Source organism: Neomonachus schauinslandi, chromosome 8 (assembly GCF_002201575.2).
Source record: "Neomonachus schauinslandi chromosome 8, ASM220157v2, whole genome shotgun sequence".
Lineage (NCBI taxonomy): Eukaryota > Metazoa > Chordata > Mammalia > Carnivora > Phocidae > Neomonachus > Neomonachus schauinslandi.
This window is the reverse complement of record NC_058410.1, coordinates 74,256,069-74,281,284: the sequence shown is the minus strand read 5'-3', so window position 1 is coordinate 74,281,284 and position 25,216 is coordinate 74,256,069. Positions and strand designations below refer to the sequence as shown.

The 25,216-nt window shown below is 38.5% G+C and overlaps 1 protein-coding gene across 1 annotated transcript in view; it reads right to left on the bottom strand.

Moving 5' to 3' along the window:
• The window catches only part of SNAP91 (synaptosome associated protein 91), a 142,966-nt gene that overhangs the window by 91,491 nt on the left and 26,259 nt on the right, over positions 1–25,216 (bottom strand). The window contains exon 3 of the mRNA XM_021693088.2: positions 163–305. Coding sequence (XP_021548763.1) covers positions 163–305 — 143 coding nt within the window. The remainder of the gene's footprint in view (positions 1–162; positions 306–25,216) is intronic.

Below are 25,216 nucleotides of genomic sequence, written 5' to 3'. Positions count from 1 at the left end.
TTTTTTTTAAATAGCTAAGTAGACAATTAAAATTGTACTCTTGGTGATTTTGAGCCATATATTTCCTCTTCTTTTTCTCCTAATTGATGAAAAGTAGAAGAGCCCTCCATAAATGCCTCCTCCCCCCACCAAACAAAGAAAAGTTAAGTTCACTTCATTTACCTCATTTCCATGCACCATGAGATGATGTGTTGTGACTAAAGCTTTAAATACAACCACCCAGCTACTGTTTGTTGCCCTCTCAAAGAGTGTGTCGGCCATCTGAGGAATATTAACATTGGTCTCATTGGTAGCCTGAATCAAATCTATGAAAGTAGAAGAAATCCAACAATAATATTAATCATTACATATGAAACTTCATTTCAAATGTTAAAACAATTTAAACCTGTTTACTAAAACAGGAGTCCCCAAAATGCTTTGACAACAGCTAACAACCACATTAAAAAAAATTAAGCTATAATATTTTTACACATGCACACATAAATACATGATTTACCCAATGCATTTTATTTTTTCTTGAGTTTATTTTTTTCCATTGAATTCTCTTCTGTGTCCTCTTCTAATTTTATCTGTTTTCTGGTACCAATGTCATTCTTTCAAATTACAAACTCCAGGAAAGCTAAGCCTCATGTTAATTCTTTTCTAGTACAATGTCTCAAACATGTAGACACTTATTCTATACACCATTTAAAGGCAATAACATAAATGTATTTCTTTGAAACATTAAGCAGCTAAATGCATACTTCACTTAGATTTTAAGTTTGATGGGTGCTAATAAATATACTTGCCACCTAAGAGGCAGAATGACAGCGAATAGTGAAAAAAAAAAAATCCATTACACTTACCTAAGTTTCCAAATACCGTGCATGCATTAAATTACTATTATGTGACCTGAGTTTATAAGAGTAAATCTTTAAAATGCATTCACTGTCCACATTTACATATTATCTGTACGATTCCAGCTGTACCTCAGGGGAAAACATTTTTTTATATAGTGGCCAAGGTGGGCTGCCCAGCATTTAGAAAAAGTGGCGAGTGTTGTCAAAAAGTTATCTGAGGCAATCAAAGATTAATGTATTAAGGAAGAGAAGCTGGGCAGGTCACACTGGGGCAGACTTCAGAGTGGTACAGTTGACCCTTCCTTGAACCACATGGGTTTGAGCTAAAGGGTCCACTTTCACACAGATTTTATTTTTTACAGTCCAGTACCATAAATGTATTTTCTCTTGCTTTTGATTTATTTTCTTAATAACTTTCTTTTCTCAATTTATTTTAAGGAATACAGTATATAACACATGCAACATAAAAAAAAATACGTGTTAATTATTTATGTTACCAGTAAGGATTTTGGAGGAGTCAAAAGTTATGCTCAGATTTTTGACTGTGCGGGTGGTTGACACCACTAACCCCCTGGGGGTTGTTCAAGGGTCAACTGGTACTTCCTACAGCACAGTATGACCTCCTCAGGACAAGACTACAAGACTTCTCTCACAGGCCACACCCACCTTGCAGAGAACTGCATATGATACTCAGTTACAAGAGAATCCTATGCAACAAATGCAGAGACACAGACCCACCCTTTTCCTTATTCAAAATCCACACTCAGTAATCATTAAATTATACATTTGCTTTATGCATTTCTCCATTTTACAAAAAATAAGGTTTAAAGAAGTTGATACTCCATGTCGGAAATAAATTCTAGAGTAGAGGGTAACAATAACTGTTCTGAATTATAAATAGACCAGACCAGGCTTACTTTTTACTTTATTTTAAATTCCAGACATCATCCCTGTTCACTTTAACACCTTCCCTCAATGTTTTTCCTTTATTAGAATTCTACTCATCCTTCAGGAAATCTTTCCTGGTCCCTTTTAAATGCAGCCCCACGTGGCCTCCTGCTGCTATAAAACCTGAGGCATTTTGTTCCTGGTGGGTATGCAGGTTAGATGTGTATGGGCCATAGTTTCTACCATACCAAAGCTCCTTGAGGATGCAAACAGTCACATCAATGTCTGTTTTCTGTGCAGAGCTTTGCAGAGCACTGTGCACAATAAACAACTGTTGAACAAACTGGGCAAAACCCCCCATACTTTAACCCAAAATATAAGCAAACAGTCCTTTAAAAAAGAAAAACCACTAAGCTGTGACACTGTTTTCTAAGACTATATCATGGGACTACTTTATACTTGAAATTCTGTGTCAGTCACAAACTTTTCTATTCATTTATTTACTGAACTGGGCTCTGGGGATACAGAAACATTGCTGGTCAGAGGAGACAAGTACCTGTTCAGATAATAAAGAAAGCCCTATATGAAATGAGTAAAGAGAGGCAGCAAGAGCGCAAAGAGAGCCCAGGTCCAGGGGCTACATTAGCCCCTGTCTAGATGTACAACTCTGGCAAATTAAAAGTCTCTTTGACTTAGGCCCTCATCTTTAAAATGGGAAGTAATAATTACTACCTTTCAGAACTATTACATGGACAGTAAAGTGTCTGAACATAGTAGGCACCCAAAATAAATGTTTGTAAATACTGTTATACACACACTGCATTATGAGAACAGTGGGACTAGGAAAGACTCCATGGGGAGGATCCTAAAGTCAGCTCTGCCATGGGAGAGGAGTGAGAAGGACATTTTTACCCAGTGTGCAAAGTGGGGAGCCCTGAGAGGTGGCGTGTCCTTGGAGAACTGTGGTGGTCTGGGGGCTAGGTATGTGTGAGCAGGTGGTGGGAGAAACTTAACTAAAGAGCTAGGGGATGACCACTGAGGGATCTTACACATGACTGAAGAGTTTGGACTTCACTCTATGGACCAACAGGAGCCCTTGGAAGTATTTTAGCAGAGAGATATAAGACTTCATTTTTATAGTCAACAACATCATTCGGCAACTATTAAATTCCCTCCGCAAGCAGAGGCATAGAATAGGAATAATTACCTTTGCCTGGAAAGATATACCAGAAGATAGGAAAAGAGTAAGTTAGAAAGCCCAGGTGAGAGTCAGATGAGGTTAACCTGGCTAATGAACAGGCAGTGGGAAATGGAGATAATGAATGGAGCAGAAAGATATTCAGTTCAGGAGGCTCAATTCATGGGATTTCCAGGTGAGCAGATGGATATTAGAGGGGAAGGGAAAAAGAATTGTGAACAATTTCAGATTTCTGATTTGGAGTCCAGGAAATGTTTGTTTTTTTTTTACTGAAAAGGGAGGAAAGTTGGTTTCAAAGAAGACAAACTATTTTGAACATAAACAATTTGAAGTAGCTGCTGGAGATCTATGTTGAGATGTCTGATAAGGGACTGGAAGCTGTTCTAAAGTTCAGGACAAACATTTAGCCTAGATACAAATTTGGGAGTCATCAGCAATGAAATGGGAGCTGAAATCATGTAAGTAGAAAAGGTAACCCAAAGATCCTACCAAAAAACAATGGAAATTATGTTATAAATAAGTAAAGAAATAATCAGAGCTAAGAAAGACCAACATTTAAGAGATGAATGGAAGAAAAGTGAGTGGAACAACAGTCAGATGGTAAACAGAAGTCCAGGAAAGTGAAATAGTGAGAGCTAATTAAGAAAAGAGCTTCAATAATTCAAGAAGTGATTAGGGGTCACCAATGTCAACTACTACAGAGTTCTCACAAGCTGAACCTGAAGAACAGAATATGTATAACTATAGGACTGCTGCCGTGGGAAGGAAATAAAGCTCAAATATAAACTAGGTATGAGGGGGAGGGAGCCAAAGGAAGGTTTTCTGTGGTTTAAAGATGGGAGACACTTAAGTATGTTTAAGACCAAGTAGGAAAAGGCAAAAAGAGGTGAGGGTACAAAGAGAATAGAGATGACTTATAGGAAAGTCTAGAGGCAGAATGAGCTCTAGAATTCAGGGCTCAGATGTCAGAGTTAGCCTTAAAGAGGAAGGTCACACAGGAGGAGAGGTAAGGATGGGTGCTGGAGTGGAAATGGAAGAATGATCAGATAAAATGCTACTGAGAGGCATGTCCTTGATGAAGGAGAAGTTATAACTTTTATTAAATCTTGACCTTGGGGCGCCTGGGTGGCTCAGTCGTTAAGCGTCTGCCTTCCACTCAGGTCATGATCTCAGGGTCCTGGGATCGAGCCCCACATCAGGCTCCCTGCTCGGTGGGAAGCCTGCTTCTCCTTCTCCCACTCCCCCTGCTTGTGTTCCTTCTCTCGCTTTGTCTCTCGCTGTCAAATAAATAAATAAAATCTTTAAAAAAAAAAAATCTTGACCTTAAAATATTCTTTTTAATATCCTATGTGAGGGGTTGGCAAACTACAGCTTGCTGGGCAATCTGGCTTGCTTCTTATTTTGTAAATAAAGTTTTATTGGAACACGGCCATACCCATTTGTTTACATATTGTCTAAGGCTGCTTTCACACTACAGTGACATAGGTGAATTGTTACAACACTCAACTCAAACTAAATTCAGTGGTCCACAAAGTCTAATATTTACTCTCTGATCCTTTACAGAAAATGTTTGCTGACCCTGTTCTGTCACTAAATGGGAAGTGTCTATAAAGCATCTGAGGCATAACAGAGATGAATGGCTAGCTCAAGGAAAAGCAATTGCGTGTTTGAACTGTGAGCTGAACTAACAACTTGTGTAAACTACCATTTTTTACTTGAAAGAATGACTGATAGACTTCAAACCACGGTGATTCTGACTTGGTATTCAGCAGTTACTTTCTCAACAATAAAGTGAGCCTGTCACTTCAAATAAAACAAATGACAGTACTGGTTGCCAATGATAAAATTCAATCTTTTGAGTAAAAATCAGAATTTTAGAAAACTTGTGTTGGCCACAGTAAGCTTCACAATTTTCCAGTTCTCTGATAAGATCGTTGGTGACACTTGTTCATATTATATAATGAAATATGAAAACATTTTGGAAGACGTATCTCAGTGAACTATTTTTAATTTTTTTAATTTTTAAATTTTTTTAAAAGATTTTATTTATTTGTCAGAGAGAGAGGGAGAGACAGAACAAGCACAAGCAGGGGGAGTGACAGGCAGAGAAAGAAACAGGCTCCCTGGATAGCAAGGAGCCCCATGCGGGACTCAGTCCCAGTACCCTGGGATCATGACCTGAGCCAAAGGCAGATGCTTAACCAACTGAGCCACTCAGGCATCCCAAACTGGTATTTTTTAAATGACTAGTATGTAATGTTATAAAATAATACATTCAATTAATGCAAAGTAAAGATAGACCAATGCCAAAAGATCTTACTGTAACAGAGTCCAAAAAAATCCACTGATGTAGTTTCAGAATCAATATTGCAATTTAAATTCAAGAAAATAGCACTTAAAGAGTTATAGTATAATATCAAAGAAGGATACCCACAATTTTCTGAAAAAGCTATTAAAATAGTTCTCCCCTTTCCAACTGTGTATGTGTGTGAGGACAAATTTTCCTCATACACTTGAACTAAAACAGTATGTCCCAATAGATTGAATATAGAAACAGATATGAACATCTGTCTTCTATTGAGCAAGACATGAAAGAAATCTATAAAAATATCAAACAATACCACTCTTCTTGTCATATTTTTTTGCTATGGAAAATAATTATTTTCCCTAAAAGTATTATTTGTGTTAATATGTCCATAGGTTTATTATTAAAGGTATCCTGAGACCAAACAGCTTGAGAGTTGCTATTCTTGGTATATATCTAAAAAGAGAATTGCTAGGTTGTAGGGTATCCACATATTTAACTTTACAAAATGTTTTTACACAGTGGTTGTAACATTTATATTCTCGCCAGTAGTTTATATAAGTATCTACTGCTTTACTTGCTCACCAGATAAAGGGTTTCCATTTAAAGAATTTCAAAAAATTAAAACAAAGCATAGACATAAACACACAGAAAAAAATGTTCTTGAAAATTACAAAATCTAAATGTTAAATATCTGTCATATTTGAATTCCTTAGAATTCAAAGCATTAGCTGAATTTGGGGAGACAGATCTGGTATCTATTTAAGATTGATTGATTTATTTGTCAGAGAGAGCGCGCACAAGCAGGGGGAGTGGCAGGCAGAGGGAGAGGCAGGCTCCCCGGTGAGCAGGTAACCTGATGCAGGACTCGATCACAGGACCCTCGGATCATGACCTGAGCTAAAGGCAAATGCTTAACTGACTGAGCCACCCAGGGGTCCCAGATCTGGTATCTTTTTAAAGATAGGTTTTAAAATAGCTTATTGAAGTACAACTGACATTAAAAAACTGCACATATTTAAAGGATATTATTTGATAAGTTTTGACAAACATGCATCCATAAAACTATCATCAAAATCAAGATAATGAACATATCCATCACCCCCAAAATTTTCCTAGAGACCTTTTATAATTCCTCCTTCCTACCCTTCACCATTCTTTGCTGCTGTCCCTTAGCAACCACCAATATGCTGTCAGCCAATATACATTAGTTTGTATCTTCTAATACAATAAAAATTCTCTAATAAAGAGAATCATACATTTGGGGGGGCAGGGAGGCAGGGGAGAGGTCTGGCTTCTTTCATTCAGGATAATTATTTTGAGATTCATCTGGTTGTTGCGTGTATCAATAGTTCCAATAGTTCATTCCTTTTTATTACTGAGGTATATTCTGTTATACGGACAGAGCAAAACTGTTTACTCATTCATCTATTGATGGACATTTGGAGTGACTCCGGTTTTTGATTATTACAAGTAAAGCTGCCATGAACATTTGTGTACGAGGATTTGCATGGACATATGCTTTCAATTCCTTGGGTAACTGCCTAGGAGTAGACTGTTTAAATCATTTCGAAGTAAACATTTAAGAAACTGCCAAACTGTTTCCAAAATGGTTGTATCATGTTATATTCCCACCAGCAGTGTACCAGCACTCCAGTTTATTTTCTGCCATTCTAACAGGTGTGACATGGCATCTCATGGTGGTTTTTTTTTTTTTTTCATTTCCATAATGGCTACTAATGTTGAACATATTTTTCATGTACATTTTGTTACTTTATTTGCCATAGGTATAAATTCTTTGCCCATTTTTACTGGATTGTTTGTTTTCTAATTATTGAGCTATTTTGGATCAAATCCACTATCAGATATGTAATTTGCAAATATTTTCTCCAAGTCTATGGCTTCCCATTTCATGTTTTTAATAGTGTCTTTCGAAGAACAGAAATTCTCAATTATGATGAAGTCCTATCTACCAAGTTTTTCTTTAAGGGTTCATGCTTTTGTGTCGTACTTAAGAAATCTTTGCTTGAGTCAAAGTCACAAAGATTTTCTCCTGTGTTTCTTCTAGAAGTTTTATAGTTTTAGGATTGTATGTTTAGATCTATAATACATTATTAGTTTTTTTATAAATGATATGAGGTATGGATATAGGGTCTTTTTTTTTCTTTTGCATATATCAAATTGTTCCAGCACTATTTGTTGAAAAACCTATTCTCTCCTACTTTTTATTCTTTCCCACTTTGTACCTTGTCAAAAATCAACTGACCACATATCTTGGGGTCTATTTCAGGACTTACTCTGTTCTACTGATCTATTTGTCTGCTTTTATACCAATGCCACACTATCTTTATTAATATAAATTTTGATAATTCTTGAAATCAGATGGTGTAGCCCTCTAACTCTGTTCCTTTTCAAAGTAGTTTTTGCTCTTTTAAATCCTTTGTATTTCCATAAGTTTTACAATGAATTTATCAATTTTAACAAAAATATCTGCTGGGATTTTGATTGGGATTATGTTGGATTATATAGATCAATCTGGGGTGATCTGGCATTTTAGCAATACTGAGTTTTCCCACTTACGTACATGGTCTGTCTCTCCATGTATTTAGATCTGCTTTAATTTGTCCCAGCAATGTTGTGCAGTGTTCAGTATTCAGGTCTTACATATATTTTGTCAGATTCCTTCCTAAGTATTTCACACATTTTGATGATATGGTAAATGGTATTGTTTCTTTTTCATTTCCTTTTTTTTTTTTTTAAGAATTCTTAATTTATTTTTATTTGACACAGAGAGACAGAGATAGTGAGAGAGAGAGCATAAGCAGGGGAAGCGACAGGCAGGCAGAGGGAGAGGGAGAAGCAGGCTTCCCGCTAGGCAGGGAGCCTGATGCGGGGCTCGAGCCCAGGACCCTGGGATCATGACCTGAGCCGAAGGCAGCTGCTTAACCGACTGAGCCACCCAGGTGCCCTTCATTTCCATTTCTAATTGTTCATTGCTAGTATTAAGAACTACAACTTACTTTTATATATTGACTATATCGTACAACTTTGCTTAACTCATCAGTTCTTTTTTGTAGATTCTGTCATAAATTCTGCATAGATTATCTGTGATAGTTTTTACTTCTTTGCAATCTTGATACCTTTTCCTCTTCCTTTTTAAAAATTTTTTAATTTTTTTTTTTTTTTGCTTGATGGTATTGGTCCTGGCCAGAATCTCCAATGCAATTTGAAGAGTGGTGAGAAAGAACATCCCTTTCTTTATTCCAGATCATAAGGAGAAAACATTCAGTTTATTCAGTTCTTCACTAGTAAATGTGATGTTAGCAGTAAGTTTTTCACAGATATCCTACATCATATTAAGGAAGTTTCTTTCTATTCCTACTTTGCTGAGAGTTTTTATCATAAATGGATGTTGGATTTTGTCAAATATATTTTCCCTACCTATTGAGATGATCGTATGGTTTTTCCTTTTCAGTCTGTTATTATGGTGGATTACACTGACTTTTTGTAAATATTTTATTTATTTGAGAGGCGGAGAGAGAGAGTGTGTGCAAGTGGGGGAGGAGCAGAGGGAGAAGCACAGACTCTGCACTAAGCACAGAGCTTGAGACAGGGCTCGATCCCACAGCCCTGAGATCATGACCTGAGCTGAAATCAAGAGTCAGATGCTGAACCAACTGAGCCGCCCAGGAGCCCCTACATCGATTAACTTTCAAATGTTAAACTAACCTTGCATTCTTGGGATAAACTCCTTTGGTCATGATATTTTATCTATCTGTCACTGGATTTGATTTGCTAAAATTTTGTTAAGAATTTTTACATCCATGAGAGACTATGGACTCCGAGAAACAAACTGAGGGTTCTAGAGGGGAGGGGGGTAGGAGGGTGGGTTAGCCCAATGATGGGTATTAAGGAGGGCACATATTGCATGGAGCACTGGGTGTTACATGAAAACAATGGATCGTGGATCACCACATCAAAAACTAATGATGTATTGTATGGTGACTAACATAATAAAATTTAAAAAATTAAAAAAAAAATAATTTTTACATCCAGGGGCACCTGGCTGGCTCAGTCAGAAGAGTATGTGACTCTTCATCTCAGGGTCATGAGTTCGAGCCCCATGTTGGGTACAGAGATTACTTAAATAAATAAAACTTTTTTAAAAAAGAATTTTTACATCTATGTTCATTAGGGATATTGGTCTATAGTTTCTTTTCTTGTAATATCTTTGGTTCTGCAATCAGAGTAATCGTCTCATAAAATAAGTATTCTCTCATCTTCAATTTTCTGGAAGAGATTGTGTAGAATTGGGATTATTTTTTTAAATGTCTGGTATTCTGGGCCTGGAATTTTCTTTGATAGAATATTTTTAACCATAACTTAAATTTCTTTAATAGAAATAGGGCTGTCTGGGTTATTTATTTATTTTTGAATGAGTCTGGGTAGTTTGTCTTTTTCAAAACACTTGCCCTTTTCATACAAGGTATTATATTGGCATCAAGTTGTTAGCAGTATTCCCATATTGTCCTTTTAACATCTATCAAACCAGTAGTGATGTCATTTCATAATTACCCGATACTGGTAATTTATGTCTTTTTTTTTCTTTTTCTTTCTGATCACTCTGGGTAAAGTCATTTCAATTGTATCAATCTCCACAAAGACTCCGCTCCAGAGGAAGCTTCAGAGGAAGCTCCAATTCAGGTGGGCTCCTCCACCTCGTGCTACAGCCTGGAACCTCTCTCTTGACAGTAAGCGGGGATAATCCCAGAACTCACTTTGTTCTGCATCTCTCAGGGATCACTGTGTCCTACCGCCTGATGTCCAATACATTGAAAACAGTTCTTTGATATATTTTGTCCAGTTTCTCAGTTGTTTCAGGCAGGAGGGTAAACATAGACCCTGTTACTCCATCTTGCCACAAAGTATAAGTCTATCTTTTTGGTAGTTTTAAGCAATTGAAAATATATTAGAAAATCCCTCTGAGGAAAGATAATATAACAAAATAAGAGAATAAAAGAAATAGATGCAAGTAGAAAAAGAATTTTAACTTTTGAGAGTTGTAAATAATTGCTCACTAAAATAAGAAAATAGCAACAAATCTGAATAGCTCTCAAATTCTTGATCACCTATGTCTTTTTCTGCTACTACATGAGACTCTCAACCACTTCAACCATATGGAAAGGTAGCACATCACAGGGCCCTTGTTACCTCTTACCTGGACCGCTCTGTAACCTGTTCTCTGGATCACCTCCAGCCCAACTAGATATACTTGTGGAAAAATAACTGCCCAAGTGTACACTTCTGATCTTGGCATTCACCTGCTCAAAACCCCCCTGGGGCCTCCTGCTGTCCACTGAATTAAACACAATTACCTCAACCCTGAGTAAAAGGCCTTTTATCAGAAGACACAGCTACTTTCCTACTCTTTGCTGTGAGCTGTGCACCAACACTATGGTATTGATACATTTTCATGCTCCTCTTATTGGCTAGAACATCTCTGCCTTCACTCTTTTGAGATCTCATCTCTTAAGGCAATCTCAAATACTATAAGCTCCAAGAAGTCTCTTCTAATATTGCCCTCAAATGGAGAAGAGGCTTTAATTTTCTCTTCCATGCAGAGTGGGGCAAAGGACACTGGACTTGGGGCCACAGATCTGGTTTACAACCTAACTCTGCTACTTATGGATAAATTAATTTGACCACTCTATGGTTCTATATTTTCACCTAGAAATGGGAGAAGTATTAACTACCTTACAGGACAGACATTGTCATTTGTGCTAATCTTTACACATCTTCATTATAGTCCTTATTACATAAAATTCTAATTGTTAATTTACATATGTTTTTTCTCTACTGGAGCTCAAGATCCAGTAAGTAGGAATGAGGTCATTATCTGTATCTTTTGGTCCCTGGTACCTAACACAGGCCCTGGCATATAAAAGACACTTAATGAATGAGACAGCTATGACTGGGTTAGCATTCTCTGCCTCAATATAAAGTACTTTCATACTAAAACTGATAGTTGGTATTAAAGGTCTATTTCTTTCCATTAATTCTTACTGGATGCAACTGAATCACCAAATTAGACTGAAAGAGTTACTTTCTATGTCACTGATTTATATATACTTTTATCAGCAGCTTAAATTTAGAAAGGGAACTTATATTCCATTTTTAAATCTCTCCCTAAGTTTAATTACAAGATTCTGTCACACCCTAATGGAACAGCAATTTTCCTTAGACTTAATGCCAGAAAAGGGAACAAAGATTGGTCATTCCTTTATCTTACATTCATCTTCTAAACTTACCCTCCCCCCCAAAAAAAGAAAACGAGAAGCGACAGTGTGATAGATTAATACACAGATTTGAAACATTAACATCTCAGGGTATTTGCCACATGAAATAACTTATATGTAAATTTATTAACTGTACTTTTAAATTTGTATCTTTTTTTTCTTCCTTCTCTACTCTTTCCCTTCTCTCCTACTAGTTAACAACATTGGAGAGCTCAAACATTTGAAAACAGAAGGTAATCTTTCCAATTTGGTCAATACAAAAAGATAATGATGCCGACAGTCTGAGGTTGTTTGGGCTCAGTATGAATGGCAGACATTAATGGTTGCCTCACCAATACCTATTTCCTTCTCTCTTCTTCCTTATCAGCAAATGCCACCCGTCCCCCCTGCCTGGCCCACCCATCAGAAAAGCAAAAAAAAAAAAAAAAAAAAAGCCAGATATGTGCCATCCCTGTTTCCCTTATTGCTAGACATGGACATACGAAGGGCAGTCCTCTGAAATAAACAGTGTTGTATAATTAACAGAGTGGACACATGCCTCCTCTCCTTCAACGGATGCAGCTGTGTATGCACGGGACATCACAGTCATCTTGAGACAGGAGGATGGACTTCAGCAAGCTGGAGCCAGCAGTGGGGAAACATGAAAAGTACCTGGGTCTGTGGTGGTGCTGCTGAGCTGCTAATCAAACCCTGGAACTGCCCCAGCTCCAGACTTCTTGTTGAAGAAGACAGTAAATTAGCTTATTAATTCCGAACTTGAGGTATTCTGTTACTTGCAGCCAAAAGAATCCTAAGTGATACAAACTGCAACAAAACACAAAAGGAACCAAGGAACCAGGCCCATGACCTCTACAGTGTCTACCAGCTCTAATATCATTGGAGTATCTCCCTGCCCCTCAAAATCACATTGTTTCTGCCCTTTTACAGAGTTCAACAACCCCCAGCAGTGCCCTCCCTTGAGATAAGGGGTCCTTTGTGTAGATGCTCTGTTTCAGGTTAGTTGGGTTATAGGAACTAAGATAAAGAGCATGGATGAAAGGAACACATTTTGGGAAAGAGAAAGAGAATATCCTTCTCCTATGCAGAAAGAAGACCTAACAATGTGAAATAATTTTATAAAATACAAATTTTGCATATAGAACTTCCGAAGTGACATGGGGAAGACTGGAAAATAATCAGAACGAAAATATGAAGGAGGTGGCTAGACATCCCAAAGGTTGAGGAGAAGCACTGGGAGAATTGCGGCCAGTATAGGCAGGGCTGGGCATGTAGAATGAAATGACCTCATGAGAGCTGAAGTGGGAGTGATGCCTACAGGGGAGGCGCTGAGAGCTGCATAAATGGCAGCAAAGGTAGGACAGCAGGCGTGAGAATTGAAGACCCTCAATTGTTAAGTGTAGACAACAAGGCTGAATAGGGCAGGAAATAAAAGAATAAACACTCGTGGCTTTACAGAAATCAATGGGGGGGGGGCGGGGGTAGCTTGCAAATGTGCCCTATATGATGAACAGTATTTGCAGAACTTAACAACAGTATCCTTCTTCAAATAAATTCTCCTTTAAATAAAAGGTACAAAATGTGAGCTTTTAAATTTTTTTCACTTAATTGAGTCAATATAGCTACATAAAAACTTTGTATTTTTATATTATTACAATGTGAACTTTAGTTTCTAAACTAGGTAAACTATTTCTAAACTGGTTTTTTTTTCATCTCAAAGAAAAACATGTATACTTTGTAACATTTTTGTAGTCCTTTGTAGAAATGTGTACTACAAAAACCTCCTTCTTATGCTGTTTGTTCTTCTATAGGATTTTGGCAGATGCGAAATAAGGAGATGCAGTACACCGTATAGTTAAGTCATTCAGTCAAGGTTTTGGAGCCAGACCAGATCCATCCAGTTCAATTACCATCTGTTATTTAGTAACTGTGTGACCTTGAGCAAAGCTGCCTCTCTTAACTTCCATTTCTGCATTACTATGATGGAGATAAAAATGGTACCTATCTGACAGCTGTTGTATTAAAGTGGGTAAGGCAAGCAAAATACCTAGTACAGAGCCTGAGACATAAGGGATGGATATCAAAGCATCCATAAATATATATTTTATATATAATATATAAATACATATATTAATATATAACAATGGATATAAATCCATCAGTATATAAATAATATCTGTTTACATAGAGATACACATACTCTACTATACACATAGTAGTATACACTAAAAGAGATGGATACATATATACACAATTATAATTAGATTCACTCTTTGGCTACCTATATCAAAAAAGAACTGGCATACTTTGTTAATTAATTCACTGAACTCACTCATTAACAAATATTCACTGAATGCTTATCATGTGTCCAGCAGAGATAAGTACTGTGATGGAAAATAAAATAAGGGGATAGAGAACAATAGTGGGTACTGTTTCAGATAGGGTGACCAGAAAAGGCCTCCTGAAGGAAATAATATTTAAAGAGACCTAAATGCAGCAAGGAAGGAAAGAGAAGCAGTGTAGGGGAGACATGTGCTTGTATGTATGTTGTTTTTCTTTCTACCACTTTCCCCACTCTGACATTCTCTGCTTTGACTTCACTCCCAACCACAGGGAATGCCATGCCTTGTGTAATGTTTGAACTACACCTAAAGGTATGTCTGTTGTTTGTGGAACACATAAAAGGATGTCCTCAGAATTATGTCAATCGTTTAGGCATCATGGCAAACTATACCCAAAAGCGTTCTAAACATGAGTCAGTTTGAGGAGCAGGCACCAGCAACTTTTCAAAGTGAACATTATAAATTACTATGATTCTTCTGACCCATTGGAGTAGAGGAGATACTGACCATGCTCCCTCCCGAGCATAGCATCATGAGTCACAAAGCTTCAGGGAGCCAGCTTAAGTGCCCAACCACCTGCCTGCACGAATCTGAGTCCAGGGCCATGTACCACACTATTGTGTGAGCTTGCATGCAGGCTGGGAAATAGGTAAGCAGTCTATGTGCCAAATACTGCATCCTCAGTTAACTCTGGTTAAGACTCTGGTGGTAGAACATCATTAGGACAGGAGCGCCTGGGTGGCTCGGTCAGTTAAGTGTCTGCCTTCGGCTCAGGTCATGATCCCAGGGTCCTAGGATTGGCCAGCATTGGGGGTCCCTTCCTCTCGCCACCCCCCAGGTCCTCGTGCTCTCTCTCTCTCTCAAATAAATAAAACCTTTTTGAAAAAAAATCATTAGGACAAAAATTGGAAGTTTATACTTTTGTCTTTTAGGATCCATACACAGTCTGCTCTGGCATTAACAATGTAACCTTTAAGTAAGTCACTGGATTTCTTTAGCCTAGAGTCTTCATCCATGAGGTAGAAATAATCACATATGTCCACTAGCCATAATACTATATTGCTTTTATATTTTATTCTCTTCTGAATGTTTTCTTATAAATCATCATGTGGTTCTCAAAAGAACTCTATGCTTTAAGAACCAGATGACAATTTATATGAACAGAACTTTAAAAGGACATGTAAAAAGTAGGTAGCACTATAGAGGTGGAAGATGACATTTGTAACAGGCCACTGAAACAGAAGATCTTGGTGTTCTGGGCAATCCACAAAGAATTTCAAGCCAGTTCTCTAAGCTGGCAGTAATTGCTGGAAGGATGGCCTTCCCTGACTTCGTTGCCAGGGAGATTTTAGAAGATACGTGTGGTGTGGGTTTCTCATTTCCTTCTACTGCCACACAATGATCAACGAACTGTGTCTAGTCTTTAGGTGCGTCAGGTAAATTCACTCAAGTCCCATTTACTTCATGACCTTAAGTTTTGTTTTTGTTTTTTCACAGAGCCTAGGTCCAAAAATAAGCACAAGGGGTGTACATTTAAATGACCACAAAACAGTATTTGAGGGGTCTCTCAAGAAGAATTTGCCACGTTAGTTAATTTACATATCCCAACACTCATCAACCCTGCATGTCTTTTTAAATATCTAACCCAAGTTCTTCATGCTCTGACCATGGCCCATCACTTCCTATTCTGTCCTCAGAAGAGATGAGCCACTTCATCCTCAGTTAACTCTTTATATTCAACACCTCCTTTTAGAGTGTTCTCAGGCCACTAAGAAAAGCAATATTTCATAGTTAGGACCCAAACAGCAGAAAGAAGGCATTGGTTTTCTGTTCCAATCAAGCTCCCTACCAACATATGTGCAGCTTATGTTTCCTAAAAATAAACAGTATCCCAAAATGGCAACTCCTGCTGCAGACACTCAAGACTTTTCCCCTTTGCTGTAGCTATAGCCTCACCTCTAGAATGTCTCCCAGATTCATAACCATCTTTCACTCCATGGCTAGTACAAGGCTGGATTTTATCTAAAAAACACCTAATTCTATTTTCTTTCTGAAATACCAAGGAATACAACTTTAGTTCTTAATACATGTTTATTAAATAAATATAAAACTTTATCTTTACTGCAGTAAAAGAAAAAAAAGAATATCAAAGTGAAATGAAAAGAATATGTAAGCCTCTCCTCCATATATTCATTAAGTCCAAAGGGAAAAAAATAAGAGGAAAAACTGAGGAAGGGTTCTACACTTGCTTTAGAGGCACTGAACAGGAGTTGCTGAGACTACATTTACTGATTAGTGGATATAGGGGGGAAAGTAATGAATGATCAGAAATTCAGATGTAACAGATGGGAGCAGCAGCAAGGTAAATCAGTAAGCTGACCCCTGAAAGACAGGGTCCTCTCACTATCTCTTCTTTTGCTCCCAGCCCTGAATAGCGGAGATCCCCGACCAGGCCAACTGAGACCACTCTCTTCCATTCAGTGGCCAGAAAGAAAGAATTAAGTCCCTGGTTCCACAACAGATGAGGGGGCCAGGAAGGAAATATCTTTCTGATGACCCATAGTGGAATTCACTATCTTTAACCCTAAAAATATTGCAACAGTTAGTTTCTTTGGTAGGTTAGTCCTAAGATTCACTATACTTCAGGTACCTCATGATTACTACAGGCTCTGGTGAGACGACACCTAGGGAACTTAAATACTAACCAGAACACTGTTCTACAGGAAGGGGTTATTTAAGATTTACAAAGCTTCAATGTCGTAATTCGCATCAAAAAGTTATATACTGCTCATGTCCATTTCTTTAGATAAGCTAAACCAAAATATAACCACCTTTCCCATTACACAGACAATGCTTTATTATTACACATTCTTAATAGTTCTTTATAAAGACACCTTAACATCTCTTTAGCACTCAGAGCTAAGAGCAACCAAGTCAAATATATTTATAAAATCTTCTGGGTCATACAGTTAATTTATGCCACAAAACAGCTAAACCTCTCTCATGTGTATCAGTAAAGTCTAAAAATTTAGGACCAAAGAGTTTATCATTCCACAACTCTTTTTGCCATTCATACCTGTACCACAATCTGTGTTTAGAACTTTATGCACATTGGTAACCACAGTAATAGACACATCACTATACAATTTAGAAGGCACAAGTAAGGTTTTAAATTTTCAAACCTTCTGTTGTAGCTACTTCTTACCCTATTCTGTAACTTCCGATCTCATTTTCACTTCCCTTCACTCATATGGTATAAAAAATCTAGCCCTGTTATTTACCACCAAAAATTCACTCTTTGGTGGTCCAACTCCTTAAAAGTCTCCATGTCTAAATGCTTTAAGCATGCTCTGCAGACAAGCAGCTTCCCAAATGTAGGATATGTTGGCCATCAGTTTCACTCCTTTCTCTCCAAATTTAATTCTTCTCAGTTCTGGTCCATTTCCTTATAAACTTCTTAGGCTCACCACTAAGAAATATGATATATAACTTTGCAAGTGTTTGTAAGTTCCCTGGTGCTCAGTCTAGGAGAAGTTTCTTAGCTTTGGCACTACTGATATTTTGGGCTAGATAATTCTTGGTTGGAGGGAGGTGGGGGGGATGCTGGCCTGTGCGTTGCAGGATGGTTGGCTGTTCTCCTGTCCTCTACACATGACATGGCAGTAGCACCTTCCCTCCCCCAGTCAAGACCGTCAAAACCATCTCCAGATATTGTCAACTTTCCCCTTCAGGACAAAATTGCCCCCTGTTGAGGACTGCTTGTCTAGAATAAGAGTTTGGAGATCTCAGGAGATCAAGTCAGGCTAGAGTAGGGCCCCAGAGAAGCTGTCCCAGCTTTTAATCAGTATTTTCTCCAGTTTCAGTTGTGGGCAGATGACCATGCTGTATGAGTAACAGTCTATAAGAATGGAATATACAGCATTTACTGTTAGCATTTACTGTTATAACAAAATATATTTATAGTAAAGAGACTCACACTTAATCAAGGACAGCAGTCCCCAGCTTTTGAAGGGGTTATGATCCAAAAGTTTACAAGTATATTTAGAATCAAGAATACATTCAGTTGAACTATCCAAAATTGCCATTGTTGTCTCAGTAAAAAAAAAAAAAAAAAAAAGGCTTAACAACATCAGCAATTTCATATAATTCAACCTAGTAATTTCTTTCTGTAGCAATGGTAGGTTCCCACAAAATCCTACTGAAGTATTCTACCCCTGCTGTCTCCTTTTTCTCTTGAGGTCCCTGGGTACTCCTGAATTCATTTTCATTTTCACCAAGAGCAGTCACTGCTTCTGTTGAGGCTCTCCACCTCTCCAGACCCTGTGGAACAATATGCACACAGCCTCAGAACTGTTTTGACCCTGCAGTCCAAGGACAGAGATGCCTATTTTCCCACTTTTCTCTTCAGCTCTTTTCTCCTATTTGTGTAGATTCCCCAAATAAAGAAAAATGATGAGTCTTTGGATATACAAAAGACAGAAGATTCATCTATAGTTGGCAATATGACAAATATTACTAGCCAACTCTCTCTCTCTCACTGAACACACACAGCATCAAAGGAAAAACAGATGAGGAAAGAAAAAAGAATTGCACTTGTTGGAGGTGAAAAATACTAGAGAAAACAGATAACTGAAGGGCATACACTTTGAGCAGCAATTGTCTATCACAGATGACAGCAAGGGTTGTGAGGTAGATTAGAGGGTTATCCATCAATCAACAATCAACTCTGAAACCAATAACTTGTCCCAAAGATGACTAATCATGGTCTACCACTCCCCCCAAATGTCTGAAATAGCGAGTAGTGGCAGGAATCCTGGACTCAAAAATCCTCAAGATACGGATTTTAAATGTGAAGCTCTATGGGTCACAAAGCTTTTGCATTATCGAGTCAGAGAAGTGGGAGCAACAAGCACACCGCAATGTGCTTTTAAGTTACAGGATAACCAAAGTTCCCTTGAACTCTGACACCCTCTACACCTCCCTTCCATTTGGTGACAAGACAGTTCCCTGTTTTCTCTCAACCTTGGAGAAAGATGAGCCCTCCCCTCCTTCCTAGCCACAGCTCATTCTGGGCTCCCACCTTCCTAGGCCTTTCTCCCTACTTACTGCATACGTCTTTATTCTTTCTTTTGATTATACCCTCTCCTCTGTATATTTTATTTTTTCTAAAGATTTTATTTATTTATTTGAGAGAGAGTGAGAGTGAGAACACAAGAGGGGGGAGGGTCAAAGGGAGAAGCAGGCTCCCTGCTGAGCAGGGAGCCCGATGCAAGACTCGATCCAGGGACTCCAGGATCATGACCCGAGCTGAAGGCTGTTGCTTAATCAACTGAGCCACCCAGGTGCCCCTCCTCTGTCTTTTTTAAACACATGCTTAATATAATCCATTTCTGAGGACAAAGAAACATGAAATCCCTCTCTTGACTCTGACTTATACTCTAGACTCCTTAAACTCAGAACTTCTCTGTTTCTTCACTCACCTCTGGAATCCACTACAACTTGGTCAGCTCCTATGAGCCTCTATGAAATGACTGTAATCCTCACTGAATCTGCTCCAGGGTCAGCAGTGATCACTAAACTGCCAAAACCTATGGATAGTCTCTAGTTTCCATCCTAATGCATTTCATGTGCCACTAGCACATGCTCAGCTCTAGCTCAGCACTTTCCCTTCTTCTGTCTTGTCCTCCATATTCTATCAATTACTCAATCAATTACCAAGTCATACAGATCCTGCCTTGTGCATGTCTCTGAAACTTTCTCTGCTCTGCCTTAATCATCTTATTATCTTCTCCTTGGAACACTATCCCACTTATCTTATAACTTGTTCCCATACCCACTTTTTCTTTATTTTTTAAATTTTATTTTTTTTAAAGATTTTATTTATTTGAGAGAGAGAGAGAGAGAAACAGCATGAGAGGGGAGAGGGTCAGAGGGAGAAGCAGGCTCCCCGCTGAGCCGGGAGCCCGATGTGGGACTCGATCCCAGGACTCCGGGACCATGACCTGAGCCGAAGGCAGTCGCTTAACCAACTGAGCCACCCAGGCGCCCTTAAATTTTATTTTATTATGTTATGTTAGTCATACAATACATCACCAGTTTTCGATGCAGTGCATTTTTTCTTTATTCTTTAAAAAAAAATTTTTTTTAAATTTATTTATTCATGAAAGTCAGAGAGAGAGAGAGAGAGGCAGAGGCAGAGGGAGAGAAGCAGGCTCCCCGCCTAGCAGGGAGCCCGATGTGGGACTCGATCCCAGGACCCTGGGATCATGACCTGAGCCGAAGGCAGATGCTTAACCATCTGAGCCACCCAGGCGCCCTTTCTTTATTCTTAATTGGCTCTCAAAGTATATTCCTAAATGCAAATGAGAGCATGTCATTCTACTAATGAAACAAATAGCTTTGCATAGTCAAGTCCTTCTCAACCAGGTTCCTCAATATTCTAAAGCAGCCATTGTAACATGACAAACCGACTTATCTTTCATGCATCTGGAATGGTATTAGTTATATAGCATCACTGGGAGAGTTGAGGAAATAGGTACTTAAATCATGATCTGTGTCCTGTAGTTCAGATGAGGAACCCTGGTTGAGAAAGGCTGACACAGCCTCCCGCCGCACAACCTCCATCATATCCTGCTACTTCTTCACACACAGCCTGCCTCCAACAATGGGAGCCCCCCCGTGCTCTTTTACACCTGTATTTGCATACGCTGCTGTTCAGGCCTGGCATTCTCTTCTTTCTGTCTACTCCAGAGCTCCCATTCATGCTGGATGTTCACACAATACTTTCGTTGTGAGCCTCCTTGGACTTTGCCAAACGGTCCTTTCCATGTTCTCTTTACACACCTTTAGAGCTCATCTTATGATATCATACAGGTTTATTCACATATCTGTGTGCTTTACTAAAATGTGAGCTCTGGAAGACATCACCAGCAAAATTCCTGAAATATAGTGGATATAAAGTAAAACTTTTTTGAGGGAACCACAATAAATGCTTCTTTTCTCCTTATCTCCAAAACCTGTGTTAGATACTCAAATTCTTGGAGCTCTATCCATTATTTCAAAAAATATCAGAAACTAATATCACATTGATGTTAAAAACAGTTAGAAGAAACCCTTGAGTCACCATGTAATGACTCCTCTTTCTCAAATGAACGGATGGAGGGAGAAACCCATGACAATTATTCTTAAAATGAGTTACACCAAGATCTGTGCCTCTTTTCCAGAAGATAACTAACATGTGGCAAAAAAAAGGGGGGGGAGGGGGGAGGGCCTTGCTATAATTCCTTTTAAAGATCACACCCGTTTGCTCCTCTAAGTTCCCATTATAAAAAGGAGCAAAACTTGTCCCTAGCTGTGTAAACAAGGCAAGAATTATGATTGGATGCCACAAGCCCAAAATTTATGCTTTCAAGAAAGCTATAATAAGGATCAGAACACACCCCAAAGGGACGCAGTTGCCTGGTCATGCCCTCAAAGCATGACTATTGCCAGGGAGGAAACCCCTCTGTGCCATCCCCAAATACAGAGAATTGTACCAGCTTATTCCATGTTGGAAGACACCTTATTTCTGGCAGAGGCTATAAGCAGTAGGAGCAATGCCTAATGTGTTGCTTGGCACAGACGAAGAGAGAGAATCAATTTTATCTTACACTCAAGGCCTCACCTAATGAATTCCTTCATCTGTGATTTCTTTCCTTTATTTTTTAAAAGATTTATTTATTTTAGAGAGAGAGAGTGAGAGCATGCGAGTGGGGTGAGGGGCAGAGGGAGCGAATCTTCAAGCAGGCTCCCCGCTGAGCACAGAGTCCACCACGGGGCTCCATCTCACCACCCTGAGATCATGACCTGAGCCGAAATCAAGGGTCAGACGCTTCCTTCATTTCCATAAACACTTTCATTTTCCTTGTCCAAAAACATCCATCTCAATGTTATTAAAAAGAATTAAAGTGAGGTCCAACACAAAGAGGTATCATCTTCCTTTTAGCAGGTTAAAGACTATCACACGCTGTTTAATTTCTTATTTAACCATTTTGTAGGGCAAAACTAGACATGGAACCTGTCCTCTCAGACTCTTTCCTTTTCCTTATCACCACACTAAGTATTATAAACTTCTTCATGTCTTTTACTCTATCCATTCTTTCCCATTTGCCTGTACACAGCACCTACCAGCCCTTTAGACCTGCTCTGGTCTTCTCAGTCGTACCAAATGGATTACAATCCTTCCAAATGGATTACAATCCTTCCAATCCTCTCTGCATTCGACAAGACCAATGTTCCCAAAACATCCCATTGAGCTGATCATTCTCTTGCTCTAAACAACTTCAATGGTCTATCACCTACACTTAAAATCCAGTCATTTTTATCTTACACTCAAGGCCTCACCTAATGAATTCCTACAACTGTGATTTCTTTTTATTTTTAAAAAGATTTATTTATTTTAGAGAGAGAGAGAGAACATGCGAATGGGGTGAGGGGCAGAGGGAGCGAATCTTCAAGCAGGCTCCCCACTGAGCACAGAGTCCACCGCGGGGCTCCATCTCACCACCCCAAGATCATGACCTGAGCCGAAATCAAGGGTCAGACACTAACCAACTAAGCCACCCAGGCACCCCTCCCTACATCTGTGCTTTCATCTCTCTCTTTTTCTACAGAATTTTTTGTCTTTAACATCTTGCTCAATTAACCTATTATGTGTATTGCTTATCGACTATCTTACTTCCCACCTTAAATATAAATACTACGAGGAAGCATTTTCATCTGCTTGGTTCACAGACATACCCCTAGGCATTTAGAATAGTGTAGAGTAGGGCGCCTGGGTGGCTCAGTCGTTAAGCGTCTGCCTTCGGCTCAGGTCATGATCCCAAGGTCCTGGGATCGAGTCCCACATCGGGCTCCCTGCTCAGCGGGAAGCCTGCTTCTCCCTCTCCTACTCCCCCTGCTTGTGTTTCTGCTCTCACTATGTCTCTCTCTGTCAAATAAGTAAATAAAATCTTTAAAAAAAAAAAAAAGAATAGTGTAGAGTAGACGTATTCATTAAATATTTGTTGTAAACCTGGAATGCACTCTGCCTTGATTTCAACTGCCTTATTCTAGCTTTCCTTCATATCTTTTTTTCTTATGTCTTTTGCTTAGGTTCTTCCTGTATCAGGCCTATGAAAGTTCCTCAAAATCAGGTAAAGTCTCTCAGGTATAAGCCAACTACTTAGTTAACCATTATTTTTATTACATCAAGTATTCTTCAGAATAAGGTGGTCATATTTATATAACTCATAATAAAATTCACCATTTAGTTTTTAAAAAGTTACTGGCCACAGAGGTATTTAACAACAGGGGTAGAGTGTAATGAGTTCATCAGAATTTAAATATTAAAGAATCTCTTGTTCAAAGAACTGACAAAGCTTTGTGCTTAAACGGTGGCAAGTAGGTCTTTAGTGACTAATTCAGCAAATAAATTACTTAAATTTAGAGCCCAATTTGGGTCCAGGCCATTAAGTGGGGGTAAAATCACTTTAATACTTTACTTTTATATTGTCTTTAGGTAGCCTGGTTGAATTTCGGGTATAATATATTAGAGCCTAAAATCCTTTAGGACAATGACTACAACCATTTGGATTAATGGAATGATTCACTGGCTGACACTAAATTTACCAATTCTAATTTCAATTAGTAGAGCTTAATCAAACTTTTCTTTAGTGCCGTTGAACATGGGGGTACAACTGAGTAAGGATGAGATGAAAGCCAATTTCCATAGAGATTAGAAATAACTTGAGGTGGAGAAAGTATGAGCAAAAACGTGAAGAGCAAGAGATCAAAGAAAGAGTAGAAAGGGTTAAGAAGGCTCTGGAAGAACATGAGAGCGCCCAGAGGGAGGAAGAAGCCAGATGACAATCCGGAGCTCAGGATGGCTCTTTCCCAGGTGGCTTTCCTGGGGGAATGCCTGGTAATTTTCCTGGAGGAATGCCTGGAATGGCAGGAATGCCTAGGCTCAATGAAATTCTTAGTGATCCAGAGGTTCTCGCCATGCAGGATCCAGAAGTTATGGTGGCCTTCTAGGATGTGGCCCAGAATCCAGCGAATATGTCAAAATATCAGAGCAATCCAAAGGTTATGAATCTCATCAGTAACTTATCAGCCAAATTTGGAGGTCAAGCATAATGCCCTTCTGACAAAAAAAGCCCTTGCTGAAGGAAAAGCAATGATCACCTAATGGATGTTGCAATAATACAAACCAGTGTACTTCTGACCTTCTCATGAAGAAAGCTGGGGTGCTGTGAAGAGAAATCTCTACCCCTCTGCCCCACATGCAACTGAAACATTCTACAGTGGTTTGCCATTAGGGTATTCATTCAGATAATGTTTTCCTACTAGGAATTACAAACTTTAAACACTTTCTAAACCTTAAAAATATTTAAAAACATATTAAAAGGGTGTGTTAGTCCCTAAAAAAAAAAAAAAGAAAAAAGAAAAAAAAGAGAAATAACTTGAGGCACTTTCACCAGCACGTTCACAACTGCACATTTGGCTAATTAACAATAATGTCTTTTCTTTTGTTGGTGGGCATAAAAGTCCATTTAGATACATACAGTGTCTTGCTTTAATAATAAGGTATGTTCACTAGGTTTTGGCTTTCTTGGATAATAATTCTTATGTAAACACTTAAGTCATCGATAAAGGTCAAGCTTATCAAGTTTTGATACTGAAGAATGGATTTAACATGATTGATTTGATTGTAGTTAGCCAGGTATTCTGTGCTTCATTTAAGCTAGCTGTTAACTCTTTAGCTTGTTGAATTCATACTGGAGTTTGATGAGCTCTCATAATATAAGTAGAGTAAAATGTTCTGGGGGATCTGTGGTAAAATATCAGTCTCTTCAAGTGAATATGTTTATTGCATGGATTTAGCTGTTTTTACCTAAACTGTAACAAGGAAAGACATCATCTTAAGAAAAAAAAAAAAAAAGCAAATTATTCCATGCCCTTCAGGAAATAATAATATCCTAAATGGATCAAATGTTTGTTATGAAGTTCACTTGAAATTCAGCTACAATGTAACTGTGGTGAGAACTTCCAAATCATACCTGTATCACCAAAAATGTAAATAGACCAAGAACTTAAATATAATTAATAATATGGTTAATAATATTTTTTCTGCATACATTTCTTTTTCTCCTACTATTTTGTTAGTTCGTCTCAGGCAGAGACCATCATGTTATCCCATGAAGATATTTGGGGAAAGGGCATTTGAGGCAGAGGGAAGAGATGGTGCCAATATAGGGGCTTCCCTGACTTGCTCAGAAACAGTAAGAGGCCACCAATGTGTCTGGAGCCCAGTGTGAGGTGGAGGGGACAGA